Source organism: Drosophila simulans, chromosome 2L, assembly GCF_016746395.2.
Source record: "Drosophila simulans strain w501 chromosome 2L, Prin_Dsim_3.1, whole genome shotgun sequence".
In the NCBI taxonomy this organism is placed as follows: domain Eukaryota; kingdom Metazoa; phylum Arthropoda; class Insecta; order Diptera; family Drosophilidae; genus Drosophila; species Drosophila simulans.
In genome coordinates this window covers 13,862,569-13,881,072 of record NC_052520.2, presented here as the reverse complement: position 1 = coordinate 13,881,072, position 18,504 = coordinate 13,862,569, and the positions used below count along the sequence as shown (strand labels likewise).

General features: G+C 43.3%; 2 protein-coding genes across 4 annotated transcripts in view; both read right to left on the bottom strand.

Annotated features, from left to right (window-relative positions):
* The window catches only part of LOC6732305 (neuronal acetylcholine receptor subunit alpha-7), a 53,956-nt gene extending 36,440 nt beyond the window's left edge, over positions 1 to 17,516 (bottom strand). The window contains exons 1-2 of one of the 3 annotated variants that reach the window (XM_039292057.2): positions 17,281 to 17,516; positions 15,427 to 16,378 (exon numbers count right to left, since the gene is read on the bottom strand). The gene's annotated coding sequence lies outside the window, so the exon portion shown is untranslated. Of the gene's footprint in view, positions 1 to 15,426; positions 16,379 to 17,053; positions 17,195 to 17,280 lie in introns of those variants that run through there. The other 2 variants (XM_039294270.2, XM_039296454.2) reach the window with 2 other exon arrangements.
* On the bottom strand, positions 8,822 to 10,155 carry LOC6732304 (protein draper). The gene has a single exon (XM_002079396.4). It carries the CDS (start codon positions 10,058 to 10,060, stop codon positions 8,927 to 8,929), a length of 1,134 nt encoding a protein of 377 aa, XP_002079432.1. The 5' UTR covers positions 10,061 to 10,155; the 3' UTR covers positions 8,822 to 8,926.
* Positions 17,517 to 18,504: the final 988 nt, after the last annotated feature.

The window sequence follows — 18,504 nt, the reverse complement described above, 5'->3', positions numbered from 1 at the left end:
GATTTGCTGTCGTCTAAAGAATGCCATAAATAAAATTAAATGCGAAATTCAACAGAATTTTTAAGCCCATAATGCAGAAACAATTTACACTCATCCATTGAATGCCCACACATCGCCTTTTCCTTTGGTGTGCAGAACTGAGTGTGTGTGTGTGTGTGTGTATTTATTATTTATGCGACTGCTACGGATGATTTATGTTCGGTTATATTTGTCGACAGGCGACACATTGAAAGAGGCAGAGAGACAACACCACTTTACATGTGTTTGGTTAAAAGTGTTTGCCGTGTTTAATGCAAATATGCAAACAACAATGGCACCAAAAGCATGGAAAGGGCCAGAACTGGGTATGATCAGCCGAAGGCAAGACCGAACATGGCCAACAAACAACCAACAACCGACAAACAAACGTGGCCCAGACAAGCAGCAGCACAGCGACAACGGCAGCCAGAAATATTCACGAGCTTGTCGGGGGATATATACGTACATGTATCTGAATGGCATGCAAAAGAGTTCGAACTGTGAGCACCCAGTCCTCGGCCACGCCCATTTTGGAGCCTGTCCGCCCCGAATGTAAAATATTTCCCTTGCCTGCCGCTCAAAAAATAATTTATTTGCACTTACACGGCGAGCCAGAGCTGCTGGCCATGCTATCACCATCATTATCATCTTCGGTCGGAACGCAGGCAAAGGCATCAACATTGTCATGGACCGAAGTCAAAGTTCAATAGACTTAAGGCCAGAATGGAACTAGAGGCAAAAGCTGCCAATGACGTTGAAAATGCAATTCATCACCCCAAGTTTTCCTTCTCTGAAAGGAAATTGAATTGGAATGGTAGACGTGGACGGGTGGAAGGCGCCCAAAACGCAGATATTCCGGGCAAGAAAGTCGAAGCGATAATAAATACGACCAGAAATGGGAAACTCTGGATAGCAGTGAAATGTTTTCTTTTTCCGAGACTGCAGCGTTATTCAACTATTAATATCCCAAAATGATAAGGCCAAGAAAGCCCATTCTCGAAAGCATATGCTTCCAACTCATTGAGCAGAACTTTTCAAACAAAAACGGAGAAAGGCATAAAGTATGCAATTTCAGCGTCTGCTTATAACCGAAAAATATGGCCAATTTAATGGGACAGACCATATGAAGCATACGGAACCCGCCCCGAAAGACAACATCCCCGTTTTCCTTGACACATTACCGATGCGATGGGTTGGAATGGTGGTCCAAACCCTTTCAACGCACCAACGCATCTCTGGCGAAACTAAAAATCATAAAAAGCAAACTTTGCTGACCAACACAAACAGACGCACAGACAAGGGGGAAACATGAAAAGGCGAACAAAATATCATAAAGCAAGCGATTTTTTAACAATAAAAGAAAAGAAAAGCACACAAAAGGTACGACCCCGCCCATTCAGCCCCCTTGATCAACCCTCCGCCTGGGAAAACTGCTTTGGCAACAGCACAGCTTGGCATTTAACACGGCCCATAAGACCAAATATAGAATGTCCAGGACCAAAAATAAATTACACGACCATTATGGCCAAGAATCCGATTTTCGTAGATACACACCAAGGTCTCGGGACCACAGGCCAGGCGAATGGAGAACGCTTTTTTCTACCCCTTTCGGAAGGGCCAACACTTGGCCAGAACGTGATTTACCAAATTAGTGTTGCTGCAGGTCCAAATGGCGCTGGCCGTAACCGAAATCACATAAAATATGGCTAATACAATCCTTAATAGTCAATTCGAAAGCCCGAACACAATAACAAAAGGGCTTCACACTTGTTCCATTCTCTTAGCAGCATTATGTGTGCTTAGTGCGAAATATTTGGACTTAAAAAGCTCATTTAAGGATTTAGGGTAATCCCATATTTCCCCTGCATCAATAATAAACAAAATGAGTTGAGTATACACGAAATTTCCAAATAATAAAAACAAATAACTGAACATATAAATCACGTTTGAATGGAAATGCATATCATTTAACATATTAACTCATTAACGCCAATAAAGTCTAATTCAATTTTCGCAAGCTTCATTTCCGTTTCATTTCAGGCGATAATGCAATAATGGATCAATTATACAAGTAAGCAAACGAATTATAAACAAACAGTGAAACGCATAATAGCTTAATTGTCCCCTGGGTATTAATATATACAGCAGTGTTTTTAAAGAAAAACTCCCCCCCTTGAAATCCCTTAACTCCCACTGATAAATACACCCATATTTAACAGTATTCCAGTTGTGGAATCATATAAATTCGATCTAACTGCAACAATAAATAAGAATCATTTTGGGGGCGATTAACGTGGCGAACAAAGGGGGCCAAAAGCATGCCCTTGTATGTGTGTGTGTCTGTATATATTGTTGCTGGATTAACCCTATAGGATTAACCCTAAATGTGCTGTGGCAATTATTGCCAACCGGATGACGCCGACGTCGACGTCGACTGCAGCTGGCATGCCAACTTAATTTTTAGCGCAGACGGCAACAACTTGACCCATATTTCCAATGAGCTGACACCCGCTCACCAACACAATCTCAGTGGCACTTAAAGCTCACACACACACCCCTGTCCAAACGGAAACCCTCGCAACACCACCACCACGCAACACCACAACCCCACACCCCATCCCCCCGCATCACATCCTATCCCACTGCACATTAACGTACTGAAAACTGAAATTTTTGTCGTCGAAGCGGCAAATGAGCTGGAAGATGGTGGAGGGGGGGATGGGAACGGTGTTTTGGGGGTCCTGCTAAACAAATATATATACACGTAAATCTATATAAACTGTTGGTGTGTGTGTGTGTGTTGGTGGACACACAGAGGTTTGTTGGTAACGAAAAACGAACGCAAAAGCGAAAACCGAAAACCATTGAAATGCCCATGATGATGATGATTTGGGGGAAGGGGCTGCGAGGAGGATGCTTTTGCGACGGCGCAAAAATAAATTAAGTAAAAATTAATGTCACAACACAACAGAGCCGGGCAAGGGGAAAAGCAGCAGCAGCCTTGGCTTTTTGAAATGAATTTTATTAGGCAGATGCGCTGCTGGCTGGAACTTCCTTGCCCATTTCCCATTTCCCACTTGCCATTTCCCTTCGGCACTCCCTATCGTCAATTTTCCTACTTGTCCTACTTGGCCACGCATAAACAAACACTTAAATAGCGTATACAGGGTTCTTCGGTTTCAAAATCAAATTAAGCGTTGCTGCTCCATTCCCCAACACCCTCCCCTCACCCAGCACCTCCCGACCAAAAAAGAAAAGCCCGAAACCACTGCTTTCTCCCCAAAGAGAGCAGCTCTCTCTTCTGCTCTCGCGCTCTCTCTCTTTTTCTGTGTGTGTGTGTGTGGAGAAAGTGCGTGCCCAGCGTGGGTGGGTGAAAGCTCGTTTTTGCTAAAATTTTAGCCCTGGATGCTGCTGGAAGTTCCTGCTTATTTCGCCAGCCTCCCTGCATGTTGTTGCCGTCTTTGGGGCACGCATAGAAATTTTAATGTTAGCCTCGTGCCAGCAGAAAAATGGGAAAAGCCTGGGGAAAAGCGTGGCGGCGACGTTGAAGAAAAGAGCTATCCCAGCGAAACTGCACGCAATTTAATTTTGATTTTCATTGCTCTGGCGCACGATGAGCGGCAAAATGCATTAGCATGGCATTTCAAAGATAACTCGACTATATTGCATGTTATTACTGCTGCTGCATTGCAATAATGTCAGGCTGGCGAAATGCACGAACGACATCCTGGCCAACATCAATTTGGGGCAATTACACTCGCAATTTGTTGACTGTCTGCCACAGCACTTTATTTCATGTTTGCCGATTATTAGAGTTTATTTGGGATTTTGAGTAGTGGTAAATCCGTTTATTAGTCACCGAAAACATGTTATTTTAAACAAACGATGCTGAAGGATTTACTATGAATTTTATTTTACAAAATATAGAGACCGAATGTGTGCAGATATGTGGTTCTTCAATTCAATTCAATATATATCAATTTTATTACCTTAATCTTGAAGTAAACTATATAGCACAGAGGCATATTATAAAGTTGCATTAAGATACATCTGCAATAACTTAAGCGAACTTTGATATCTTAAGAGTAAGGCGAGAATTCATTTTCTTAGTAAATGGATTTATTGTGGCCTTAAATAAGAGCGAACAAAGCAATGTTTCGGTTTTGCCAAACAATTCGATTAGCAGCTCTTTGTACTCCGCTTAACCAACTAATTGTGTAAAGCATGGAAAACACTTTACAGCTGGGCTTTTGTGCTCGGATCGAACCATCCACCACGACTTAAGTGCATTTTAAATGTGGCCTTTTGTGTGCTGATTTTTCGCCGATATTCCAGCTGCCTTCTGCCCGCCCTCCTCCCGAAACTCCATTAAAACTAATTAATGTTGCGGCATTTAAAATAGTAGCTGGAAGTGGGGAGGGGGGTGGCTGCTGCAATATCTGCTTTACCAGTAGAGTAGGAGTAAATAATAATTACTAATACCGTGGCTGCAGCCAGGCGGGGATTATAGTCTGGGCCACGGCTTGCACCGCCGACAGGAACACCACCACGGGCGGTAATTCAGAGCACAGGCAAAGCAGATTGCGTACCACCAGCACCTCCAATCCCCAAGCTCCATTCGAGCTGAGCTGCCAGCGAGGCAATTGACCAACATTTTCAATTAATTTTTGCTCCAATAAGCAGGCGGCGGGCTGTGCTGCCAGTGGAGGAGTGAGTGCGACGACAGTCGACCCACCAACCCACCAGCGACCCCACCTCCTTGACCTCCCAGCCCGGTGAGCAGCCAGGCACAAGCAAAAACCACCCATCCAGCCCCAACATTTACATGCCCCTCGGATGAAAGTTTGCTTTGGCAGTAAAGTTATTTGAAGCGCAGCTGTTGGCCAAAGTCAACCCTTGCCACAAAATGTGGCTGCAAGACCGAATATTTTCCTCATAGCTGTAAAATACGGTCTCAAAATTAATAAGCAACGTTCAATCTTCGACGGCTCTCATAATACAATTTTAGTCGCAGCAACACTAACAAAGATTAATAATAATTATAACCAAATTTGTTGTCAGTTTTAAGTGATTTTTTTTTAAAGCTTTTTACTTTTCCCATCTTTCAAACAAATTTGACCCGATTTTTAAGTTTGTAGCTGCAAGAACTGGTTGAAAACCTCGTAAGTGATATGTTTTGTTGCAAGGTTGGTTTCTCTCCTCAAGCAATGCTTTTTCTACTTCTTTTAAACCACCAACTAAAAATGGTTGTAAATATTCTTGGAAAATATGCTTGCTAGCACACACATACACACGTGTACGCACCTGCAGTTTGTGTAGCTACAACTAAACACGGTGCAAGTGATTCCATGTGCATTAACTTAAATGCTTTGCGGGCTGGGCACTTTGCGTTCTAAAAGGTAGAACTAAAATAAAATAAAAAGCTGGGTAAAAGCAGAAGAAGGTGGCTCACAGTTGCGAGCGCTGTGGAGTAGGCAAAAGGAGTAAAAAACGCTGGGTAAAAAATGCTTTTTCAAACATTTAACGATTTTTTAGGTCAGCCAAGAGCGCACGAATATTTTATCATAAAAATACGAATATACGGGCAAATATCAAATTGTGTGTGTGGCCCAGGTGCGCACATAACTTATTTCTTTGGCCTTAGTTTGTAAAAGGCAGACGCTCTCCAATATGCAGTGGGCTTTATGGGAATTTCCCTTTGGAAGTTGCTTGTTTCTCAAATGCGAAACTTATTAACGTACTTCAGGATGTGCATTAGGAGCTGCTGCCGTTGGTTTCTCTAATTGCACCGTCCACAAATGTTGCATCCACAAAAACGTGGCCTTGCCACGGCTTGACAATAAGCAGCCTGCAAACTTGGCTTGCAAAAATTGTGAAGCAGCAGCAGCAGCACAAATCATGGAATGCAGCTGAGGGGGCATGCATTTTGTGATTATTGAAACACACAGTCCTCGTCACTCACATGCACTCGTTCTCTTTCTCTTTCTAGCCCCGGTCGCCCCGTCTCTCTCGCTCGCTCTCCGGCCATCTCTCTCTTCGGTGCTGTAAATAATTTCAAAGTCTGCGTACCGCCGAGAAAAATAGGTCAACAGTGTTGCTGCCGTTAAACTGGGCGTGACGGCAAAAGTGGCGAGCTGAAGTTGCATGCGCCACGCCCCTTTGGATCCTGCTGCGTCCCCCACTGAATATGCCGCCCTAAAGCTTATGGAACATAAAGTAGCTAGCCCTAAAATTCAGCCATGTTTCGCATATTTCTTATTCGCTAACGCCCACCCCCTACTCCTAATTGGGCTGGCGGTGGGCGTGGCAGGGGCATACATTCGCACACATAAATTGCACAGGATCAACTAGTGGTTAATATTTGATGGCTGCTGTTTGCGTTTTCCCGAGTCGCAGCAACAGCAGCAGCAACAGAGAACTGCATCCGAGCTAAACTGCAGCGACCTACTTTCCGACAATGCATTTTTGCAGAGGAGATGCTGAGCGAATGGGGGGGTGGGTGGACTGTGGGTGGATTGGGGTGGCAGGCAGGAATCGGGGGTGGTAAGTGTTATTCGAGGGCTGCATCAACAAGTACACACTGAATAATTTGCAGGACTCCCGCTAGGTTGCGATGGGAAATGACTAAGAGCTCTGGCTGCTGATTTTGACGAATGTCTTCAGTCAAGTGAAGTGAAGTTATCCCGTAAGGAAAGCTATAAAATTGCAATTGCCGAAGGAAAAGTTACATTTTTTCAAAAACACTTATTTATTCAATTACTGAAGAATATTGTATCTGAAGCTCTAGGCAATATTTTATTGTCTTCATTTTATATTGTATGCTTGGGAATTTTAGAAGGCACTCTTTGATTTTCAAGAAAACCTAAGGAAAAAAAAACGAAATTGTGTTCGTTTACTTGACATATTAAATATTTTTCTTAAAAGGACATTATTATACAATTATTTATTTTTATGTTTATGCTTCTTTATTCTATTTAAATTTTTATCAACAAGACTTTATTTTTAACTGGATCACGTTCCCAAGGTTTGAAATTTAGCTACGACCACTTTTCCCCAACCCTTTTACATTTTTAACAGTCCCTATTCGTTAACAAACGAACCATGAAAATGTTCTGCTTAAAACTGAACATTTTCCGCCATCAGTGCGGAATCTTTGAGGTAACTATTTATATAATTCGTTTATGCATTTGAAAAGTTTATTTTCCGTGCGCTAGTTGCCCAAGGCTTTAGCTCAACTGTTGCAGAGCGCTTTCCAGTTGCAAAGCTAAAACAATTTTTGCTAGCAAAATATAATAAATAAATAACTAAGCAGCAAAAGAGCAGACTGTGCGAAAAGTAAAGGCAAAAAATATGTGTAAAAATGAAGAGCGGTCGGAAGATAAGGCAGAACGAAAGGCGATGGCAAAGGCAAAGGCAGGCGAGTCCAGTCGAGTCAAGTCGAGTTGAGCCAGGCCATGTCCTTGGGCGACTTCCCACGCAAAAATATTCACCAGCAAAGGTTACCCCAACGCAAACACACACACACATATATACACGCACGCACACAGATACGAGTGAAAGCAATCAAAGTGAATGGCGGAAATAAACACACATACACAGAAACAGATACGAGCACAAACACAGATACACAGATACTCAGCACACCGCCAAAGAGAGAAGAAAACAACATAAAAATTAAAGAAGCTTTAAGTATTCCCGTTGTTTTTGCTGCCAAGGGGGCAGATAGTGGTTGTGAGCTCCATCCACTTGCAACAAATCGTCCTTTTTCTTAGAATTTGCACGCTTTCGATGTTTATTCGCTCTCACGCACTCTCTTCGCTCGCACTTTCTCTGCGGCGGATTTTCTCGGCTCTTTTCCGGCACTGCTCTCCCTGTTTACCCCAAAGCTCTGCTCCACGCTCCTTTGTGCAAAACACATATAAATGTGCAGCGATTATGGCTAAAAAGATCCGTGTGCCGCTGCCAGATACACTTCGCAAAGATACAAATACAGATACACAAAAGCGCTCGACTTTCGAAGCAGATGCTTCGGCTTAAAATATAATATAAATAATGCCTCTACTTAAGCATAGAAATAAATCCTTTTAATTCAAAATATCCGCATTTAATCAGAATCAACACTTTCTGTAGCTTTAGCTGTTAATAATAAACCAAATATATAGTAGCAATTTTATGTTTCTGAAATGAGTTGAAAGGTAGTGGCCCACAACGGTGCTCATGTATCTAGATGGATTTTAATCCCTAAAATAAAGAATTTCCAATCCAGATAACGTTAAATATGAGACTCACACTCAGCCTCAATAACTTAAAAGTCCTTCAGCATACATAGTTGTGAGTGAAAACATAACATTTCAAATATGTCTGTTCATTCGTCTGAGTATTTTTAGCCATTTTCAAGTTGGCTTGTTTGCTGATGTGCTGAGCACGAGCACTCTTGCCTCGAATGTTTATGAATATTTTATTTACATAAGCCAGTAATCAGCATATGAGTCCATATTGCTGCTAAGGGACTCACAATCCGTAAGCGAGATATGATGAGTAAAATGTTTATTAAACGTTTTAAATTTATCAGCCACAAGTGATGAAGCGAACTATGGGAGTATCTAATAGTTTGTCCGATTTGTTAATCCTCTGAAATTACTAACATTAATTTTTGGTCACGATGAAGACTGGTTATCTATCCTATCTGTCTTTTTGTAATGATAAGGAACACCGTTGAATTAGAAAATTGGCTTATAAATCAAGCCCCTACATTTGTAAATGTCCATAATATTATCTGCCATTTAAAACATAAAAATTACAATTATGATTAAGTTGATACGCTTTATTTTCGAATGAAAAATGATTTAATATTAACAATCAATGTTGATCTAACACAGCCCAACGCCAAGGGATGAACCTGACCCCCTCATGGCACCCACTCGTCCACATCCACTGTCTTCTTCGAATACTGGCACTCCATCTCCTTGTTGGCCAACGCAGCCCGCTCCTGGCGATATCGTCTACCACCGAGGAGACCCACAATGAGCAGAACGAACAGGAATCCACTGGCCACACCAATGATTGGTATGGTCCAGGGATTCAGCTCATCCTCATCGTCGGTGGCTTCATTCAGCCCGAGAATCTGATTGAGCAAAGTGCGCCGACAGCTGAGCTCTCCAGTTGCTTCGCCACTCTCCTCCGGCACATAGCCATCCGAGCACTGACATACACCGGAGTCCAGGCATGTTTGATGCGGACCACAGCCGGATTTTAGGCAACCCACATCATTACTGTCGAATTGCTTCTCGCGGCATTCGCCGCGGAAAAGGACGAAGTCATCGGGACAGTGGGTGGCCGTGAAAGCTGCCGTTGAACTGGTGCTCGGCGAATCAGTGTTGTCCTCGGTGGTGTCCAGTTCCTCAGAGATTGACTCTGCACTCAGCTCGATACACCTTTCTTCGGCCTTATCCCACCGATATCCGGAGTTGCAGGCACAGCGGTCCACATCGATGCACTTGCCATTGGCACAGCCATCGCCCACCCGGCAAACTGGGGCACATCCACCACTCACACCATCGTCAGTTGGCTGCAATTGGGTGTAGCCGTCGCGACAGGCGCAGGTATTGGGCGTTACGCACTGAGCTCCCGCAGGACATGGGGTCTCGCAGATGGGTTCACAGTAGTGGCTGCCATCCTGGTGATTTCTGGCCGACACGTAGCCGGAAATGCACTCACAGCGATCTGGAGCGGCACAACTGGCGTGGGCGGGACAGCCCCGACTGCAGATGGGCTCACACAAGCCGGACTCCACCTGCAAGTAGCCGGGACAGCACTCTCGTACCAGCCGGTGGGTGACTTGTTCCTCCTCGGAATCGTAGATCTCGGTGATCTTCTCAGTCTTCTTCCATATTTTCCACTTGGAGGGCTGTTTCACTATAACCCGCTGTTTGGTCACTGGCACTGTGGCTCGAATCGTCTCGTTCCTTTCGCAGTAATTATCGCGCTCAGCGTTTGCTACAACGGAGCCGAGCACCAAAATCAGGGCCCAGATGAATTTCATTTTCCAGTTTGACTTGTCCGTTCGCAACTGCAGTCGGTACACAACTGAATTTTCCCAGAACAAGAAGTGCGGACGACAGCTAAGCTGGCCACTCAGGCAGTGGACTGCGGGGAGGATCGGCAGAGAGTGCAGGCAGGCCACCAGATAGGACACAACAACATCCGCAGCTAGATACAATCGCTCTCTACACTGAAAACAATCTCATCGAAATGTTGCGCTAAGCGGAATGATGCTTAAGATAACTCAGATAATTAAGCATTGGATTAATTAAAATCGAGATAGCTTGACAAAATGAAATTATATATTTGTACCCATTTAATTATATAACATATTAAACTTGTCCCAATTTCGTTCAGTGCTGTGATCTCGGAGGGTTGCAGCATATCTGAGCCGCTGCCAAAGGTCACCCCCGGATTTCTGATCTCTCTGACTTTGAACCTCCCCTTCTTTATCACAGTGCACTATCTATGAGTGTCCCTTTTTCAGTTATTATCATAAAACCCGCTTTATAAGTTGCCCGCATAAAGACGGTGATAAGGCTGAAAATAACATAACATAAAGATGTAATTGTTTTCCATTGAGAATCGTTGCCGATATGACTCACAAAGAGCGGAACTAAACGGTTTACATTGATGTATTTTTACTTCACGACTTCCTCCACATCTAATAGAAAATAATAATCATTTTACACTACTGCGTTCTTTAAAAATTAGTACGATTTTTTATCGTTACTTCATGTCTAAACAGTATGTCCCAGGATTTTTTCCAGTTTACTCTTATCAAATGGTCATTTTTGGTACCTGCTTTTTCGGAATTTTACCTGTTCAACTAGCTGTTTTCTTCTGATAGAAACGAAAAATTATACATTTTCCCAGCAGGCAAGATTTTTCTATCCAATTTAATTGACTGAAATAGTTTCCTTATGGTAATTTTGGGTATCGTGGACCATTTGATTTTTAGAAACGGTGGGAAAAATAAAATGTTATATCTATTCTTAAACATTAAAAATGATAATGTAACACTGATGAAATGTGATTCCTTTGTCTATCCATGTTAAAATACAATTTTACAATCAGTCTGCATAATATGCTTTTCCGATTGACTTTCCACATAGCTCGGTCGAGCAATTATCTCAATTGAAATATGATCCCCAAAGCGTTTAAGAGGTCACTCATTGGCAGGCTGAGCTTAATGCGCTTTTACAAAACGCAAATCAATTTGGCAGGATGAAACTCATAAATGTTTGAGCCACTTGAATAAATTCTGGCCCCCAGGAAGCCTGACGTCATTGGGCTGGTGGCAGTCGCACATTTGTTACTTTTGTCACGCTCGTTTCGAGTCGGGATCTCTGGGACAATGTTTTGTTGAGCACATTCACAGTGAACCCGAAACCCCACATATGTGCATGTGTTTATATACAGAAACGAGTACATATAGATGGATGTGGGTATATGGGAACGAGTGTCAATGCAGGAACAGGCGGCGTATAGGGCACGTATCCTGTGCCGCAAAATGCTCCAACTCTTCGCCCCGCGGCCTGACTTTATGGAACATATGAACGGATGAATGACAGCTGACATAGAGACAAAAGTGTGTGTGACACAGTCACATTCTAATCTAAAATAATTGAATTGAAGTCAGATTGCAACTGATGCCTTGTTCCGAGTGTGTGTGTGCGTGGCTATGTATCTGTATCTGTATCGCACAGATAAAGATACAGATACGGCACGACGTTCTTCTTTTGAGCGAGTGTGGCTGTGCTGGTTATCCCAGTTGTACTGGGTGTGCAAAGTATAACTGTTGGATAACAGATAAACGGCATGTGCCACTTGCCACTGACAGTCAGCCCGTATCTGTATCTTCTGGCGGCGTACTCGTATGTTTGTATCTTTTGCAGCCGCCAGTTGCCCACATCACATATGCGAGGCGCCGCCTAAGATAATTAATGGTTTACGGGGTTTCGCTAACTGGATTTTGGTTTTTCATTGTCTTCACAGCATCCCGCAGCACCCACAGCACCCATGACACCCGAAAAGCGGAAAACGTAACCCAACCAGCTCTTCACTTCTCGCCGAGATTTCTCACGTCGGCGACTGCAATTAGGTCGGGGGCCTAGTCAAGGTTGTGGCCACCCCTTGAGTTATTGCCGAGCTTCGACTGCGATTCGCGACTTGCTAATTGCCAGCCATAAATTTGCATTATCTCACGTAGAGGTAAACTCCCGAAAAGCGTTCAAGGAAGTCCAAGTCCCCTCCTGTCCCTTCCGTGGAACTGTTAAATTATCTAAGTTGCTGGCGGACCCAAAAACTTTGGCCCACCTCGTGTGACATCTGCTGCTCAAATGCACAGGCACGTAGCTGCCTCCCAATCAGTTTGGGTTAAACTAGGTGGTCCTGGGTCTCGCAGGTTCAAGATTCACTTGCTATGGACGGTTTAACTGGCAGTTTGTTGGGGCATTTCATGGCTAAGCCTCCATCGGCACCTTAGCCCTCCGACCCGCACTCTGCGGGCGAAAAGTTTTGGTGGCACGAAAGTTTCCAGCTCCCGAATGAGACGACAATAATTTTAATTATAGATTAGCAGACAAATCCTCGAATGAGCACTAAAATTTCACAAATTATGACGGCCGAAGAAGTTGTGCCCATAAGGCTGCCCACTCCGAAACCTTGAAACACATTTTTGGCTATGCCCTCCTTTCAAAATTGTTCGATACAAATTTCTTGTAAAAGTGTTAAAAAATAAATAGCAATATATTAAATACCTTTGTATCGCAATTCTATTTCCATTTAAAAATAACTTTCCAGGTCATGCATAAAATGGTTGTGACCACTTAAGTTCGGTTCAAGGACTCACATCAGCTTCTTGCTCTTAGCGAAAATATACCTAACATCTGCGAATTGTGCTGACCTTTTGCCTTCGCTACTATCCAACTATCCATTTCTATATTTACCAACCTCTGCACTGGCCTAGTTACGGCTAATATTAAGTGGTCCAAGAAAAAGCCAGCGAATTGTTAACCTTAAATCCCTTTTTCATTCGCGAAGCGAAGGTTAATGGAACAAGCGCAGAAAGCTGAGGCGTAGAAGTCCAACAAAAAGTGAGCATTGTTTGTCAGCTTTTTTGTCAGCGTTGGACTTGCCAGCTGCCAGTTGGCCCGACTACTATTACAAAAATAAAAAAAAAACGCACACAAAAAAGGACACTGAGGAAAGGCTGGGGAAGACACACGTGAGAAACTTTGCAAATGGAAAAGTGAAACTGAAAACTGCGTCGCCGGCTGTGATTAAAAAAGTAGCGACGCCATTTGTTACACTTCTATATGTATGTTGGCAGTGGGTGGATGGTGGGTGGGCGTGTATATAATTTGGTTCATGGGCTACTCAGCTACTCATCTCACTCGGCTGCGGCCATTTTCATCCGCTGCAAAGTTTAAGGTCCTTCATACATAAATAAGCAGTAGGCAAAGCGGCGTCGCCTCAAAGCACGGCGGCAAACAGCAGCAGCTGGATGAGGGGCAGGTGGAGCAGCTGGAGCAGCTGGGGCAGGAGGGGCAACAACTAAGCGGACATGACACCCACTAGAAGAGCGCTCTTCAAAAGCGGCCAACAACAACGACACTCATCAACAACGGCCAAACAAGGGCGATAAAAACAAGCGCAACAAGGACTCTGAAACCCGAGACCCGGAGTCCAACATGACACATCGTCATCATACACGAGCGCCACGTAACAGTCGCGACTGCGACTTCCACTGCCGAGATCCTGACAACGCCTATGTCCTATGCACGAGTCTGCGTGCGTGTGTGAGTGTGCTCGTGCTAGTGTAGTGGTGAGTGGGCAGGAGCGAAGGGAGGCTGGAGGCTTTGGATGTCCTTTGAGCAGTCACTGTGGCAGTATGGCAGTCAGTCAGGGCTGCTGGCACATAATTAAGGACATCGTCGGCAAACGCGAGAGGCTGCGAGGCGGGCAGCGCGAAGTGAATTACTTTCGGGGATACTCTTTCCAAATGGCACTGGTCCAAGGACAATAGATTTGCGGTTTTCACTTTCAAACAATGTGTATTATTACACTTGATTGTACGAAACTGTAGCAATCAAGTTAAGTTGTGCAATGAAAGAGGGGAGATTTTGATGGGGGATTGCCAACTTTAAATGAAATTGAGCTATTTATTCGATGGATGCACAATCAGATATTAATATAAGAATATTGAAATGATACACTTTCTTGAATAACTATAAAAAACTTTGAGTTATTCCGACTTATAGATATTGCCAGGGTATATTCCATAGTGTATAATAGTGCAATTTGTATCTTACAGGCTCGCTGTTTGCACTCGGATTTGCTGACGACTAAGAGTGTGAGTGTGTTTTGTGGGCGGCAGCGGTGGCTGGGCGTGCCGTAGTCTGCATGAATGAATGATGAATGAAATGGCCAAAGATGCTGCCTGAGCCCGGCCAGAATGGGTCTGGGTCTGGGCCGTGGTGCTGTAGCCGAAGACAAAGCCACAAATGGGCATAATGAGCGTAAGGAGGCGGCACAGCCGAAAGTGCTCTTGGGCGCTGCCAGTTCGGGACAATGCAGCGCGAATTGTGTCATATTATTAATGAAAAAGAGCCAGGCCAAAATGAGCAGCGAGTGCAAGAGATGAAAACAAAACAGGAAGCCGGAGCAATTTTAATATGCAACAGTAGTCGTGCCAAGTGTGTGTATGTATATGTGTGCGTATTTGGCAGCGCGTGTGTGTGCCTTGCGAAATGAAAATGAAAATCAAGCCAAAGCCCAAAAACCACGGCACCAGAGCAAATAAACCCACGACGGAGCGAGCGTCAAGTTATTTATTTGGCAATTGTGCGCTGCTTTTTATTGTCCTCCGAGTGGCTGCTGGCTGCTCTGTTTGCTTTTGGGCATTGCTCCGGAACACCCAGCCCACCAGGCCAGCCAAATACCCACCCACCCACGCACAGACCACCCACCCGGACACCCACTTACTCGCCAGCTGGGTATTTGAATGTGGCTCTGTGGTCGTCGAAAGGTCAATGGAACAATTTTAAATTGCTCGCCCGAGAAGTGAAACAAAAAACCAAATCAACTCAAACCGCCTGCACAGGAGCGATGGAGAAAGCTGAAATAATGCCTGCGGTTATGGCGTTGGGTATACGAACCCCTCTGTGGCTATGGCAGGTTTTGAAATACTTTAGCTGTTTCCAAAATATTCGGAACGGAATATTAAATCAAAACAAGACATTGAAGCTGTTCTCCTTAACTTGCCTTGGAAATAAAGTGAATAATGCTTTCGGTAAATTATATCTATCCATTTCGAAGTTACTACTTAAATACCTGCATTGAGGTTGTAATTAAGAGACTCACCTTCTATCCCTTCTCCATTTGTTATGCAATCAAAGGGGTTTCCAATTGGCATTCAAGGATTGCGTTGATTGTGTTGAATAATTACTTGTAGAACTATTCCCGTTACTGGTTCGTGTATTAAACTTGTTGTATGCGTATTAATATTATTTTAAACTTTTTTATCAAATTTGTCTCCCAGAATTTTTGGTTGATAAGTAATGAAGTTGATGTAATTTATTTTAAATTCAATAATGATTATTATTTATTTATATGCGATTATGTATGTATGTATGTATCGAGTTAATCGACTTTTTTCAATTTCCGTCAATCGAAGACTTTCAAGGAATTTCCGAATAATTCCCACTTAGATTCATCAGCCAATTGAGCTGCGCTTGAACCGTCCTTATGTTTTAATGTACTATTATTAAAAATTTGTATCAATCTTGTGCGTGTTTCAGTTGCTTATCGAGAACTTATACATCATTTGCGAATTTAGTTTTCTATATAATAGAACACTTTGTATTTAAATGGATTTTTTGTTTGTATTATTTGTGTATGGATATTATAATTCGCTTGACATTAAGTGAGTTTGGAATTTCGGGTGTGTATGCATTTTACGTTCAATGATGTTATTAATATTTACAACTGGCTCAAATAGTTTGCCTGTGAGTAGCCATCACCATTAATTAATAACTAGTATTTTCAGTGTGGTTTCCCTTTGTTTGAATTACAAAATTGCTTTAGTCGTGGGCTTATGCGTTTATTCAGTTCAGCGATTAAATAGTTTTCGCGGCTTAGTATTTGTTTCCGCAGCTTGAAGAACTTTAAAATTGATTTATTTGTTGTGAATTTCACTCAACCGAATTAAATATTGCTTAGCTTATAAATTTGTTTGTATGTGGTTTTATATTTGTTTATTCCGATATCCGCTATTAGTTCTGGCATCCATTGCATATGGAATGCGTGTCGACGGCTATAAAGTGGAGAGGAATAACATTTAATTTAGTTAATGAAATTAACCATTTATTATTCAGTGAGCAATAATCACGAGTTTCTCACTTGTTGATAATGGCCCAGAATATCATATCATTCGGTTTTATTCATTCGTGCCACCCCTTTTTCCCAGCCAGACGCCCACACAATGTGAACATAAAAGTAACCATTGCCATTTATTTTTTGGCACCTGTTATACAGGCACACACACATATGTAAAATGAAGACAGAGAGCGAGCATGGACGAACGAAAGAGAGCGCGAGAGTTGCACTTGACATGTATCTGAAAGATACTTTCCTTTTTGAATATTGATAGCCTGATGGTCAATTAGCGATTCGCATTTACGCTTCCTTGCCAGAACTCGAAAGTAATAGCAATGACAAAATCGGTGGCATAAAAATAAAATAGAGGCAGGAAGGATGTACGAAAATTTGTGTACAGCTATAAACTGAATGATAATGGCTAAACCGATACAGATGATGATGATGATGGAATTTTCACAAACACACGCACACACGACCTCCGGACCAAAAAAAAAAGAGTCGGACAAAGAGAGCGAAAAGGACGTTCACGGCACGTTATGTTTCATATTACACTTGCTGCTGAATATCAAGTGCATACTATAGAAAGTCCTGGATAGTTCAATGGGTTTACCTGCTGGAATTGTTGTATATATCTGTTTCTAATGTTTTATTTGCAGGCCGTGTGCGAGTGTGGGCACACTGGTATTAGTATATAAGATATATGGTATTGTTGTGCACACACAATTCCACACACACACACACACTGGCAAGGGCACGCACAGAGTCACACACTCACACAGACAGACGCGCGCGCGACAGACAACAGGCACACACTTAGCCACACGCACACGCACACACCCGGAGAGAGACGCACGGAGATACGGATACGGATGCGGACACAGACCACGGGCAACGCGTTAGGACTCTCCGGCTCCGATGGCACACTCTCAACCGCTCCAGCGCTCAGCCGTCCAACCGTTCAATCGTTCAATCGCTCAATCGCTCAGCCGCTGTGCAAAAAGGCAACTGACAGCACAACCCGAAACCGGAACACCAACTGAGCCCGATGCCCGTGCAGCATTGCCAGCGAGGCGGCGCTGGAAGTCCTTTAGCTGCAGAAGCAGAGTCCTTTGCTGGAGCCGAGAACCAGCACGAAAGCGACGAGCCCGAGCCTCGGCATCCCACGACACATCCTTGTGCAGGAATTCGAAATCCGAGCGCTGCTTGGGGATGCGCTGCCGATGTGAAGGCTGGAACATGTACCTAGGCGCACATATATATGCCACGAGTCCTTGCCAGCCGTCAGGACTCGTGACTCCACGGAGCCTGGAAAGTGTTCGCTATGTGCGAGTGTGTGGGTCTCCTGCAGCTTTCAAGCTCTTCCCGTCGAGCTTTCGTCGGAGGCTGTAAGAGAGCGCCAGGAGATGGGCACTCTCTGCGTTTGTGGTAGTTACCCCTCGGTCACATGTATACAGGGTGCGGGGCAACCCTGTCGATGCCCATCGCATTGGTGGTTGTGCGTGGTCAACTCAAGATGTTTCGTAATATTCGAAAAATAATTTAATGTCTAAGTGTATGCATTTTACCCCTTTTTATTTTATTTTATAAATAACATCTACCTTTTAATAATTGTTTGCTATTTGAAACCTATTTTATTTGTGTGTTTGTTTAAAAGCAAATAAAAAAGTAAAATAATTAAGGTACTATTTAAATAGAAATAAATAAATAAATTTACAGCTCTCTTTTAATGATTTACCAGGTTTCATGAGTAACTAAAAATATTTAATATTTCGATAACATGTACATAAATTACAATCATTTACGACCCTCACACCACAGATACAATTTCTTTAACATTCTGCCATTCCAGCTAACTTGACCTACTGCTGCCGATTTTCACCTTCATCAATTCAATCGAAACTAATTTGAAAGTCTTGCGAATACAGAGAACACATTCATTCATACACGCAATGCCAAATACACGATATTGGAGCTTACACCCATACCAATAGGCGATTACACGGTCACACGAACGCGCTGATGGGCACCCACACAGACGCAGCATGCGTAGGTCCAGAGCCA

Excerpts from the sequence above, each read along its gene's own strand:
- LOC6732304 (XM_002079396.4), bottom strand. The coding sequence starts at position 10,060 with ATGAAATTCATCTGGGCCCTGATTTTGGTGCTCGGCTCCGTTGTAGCA.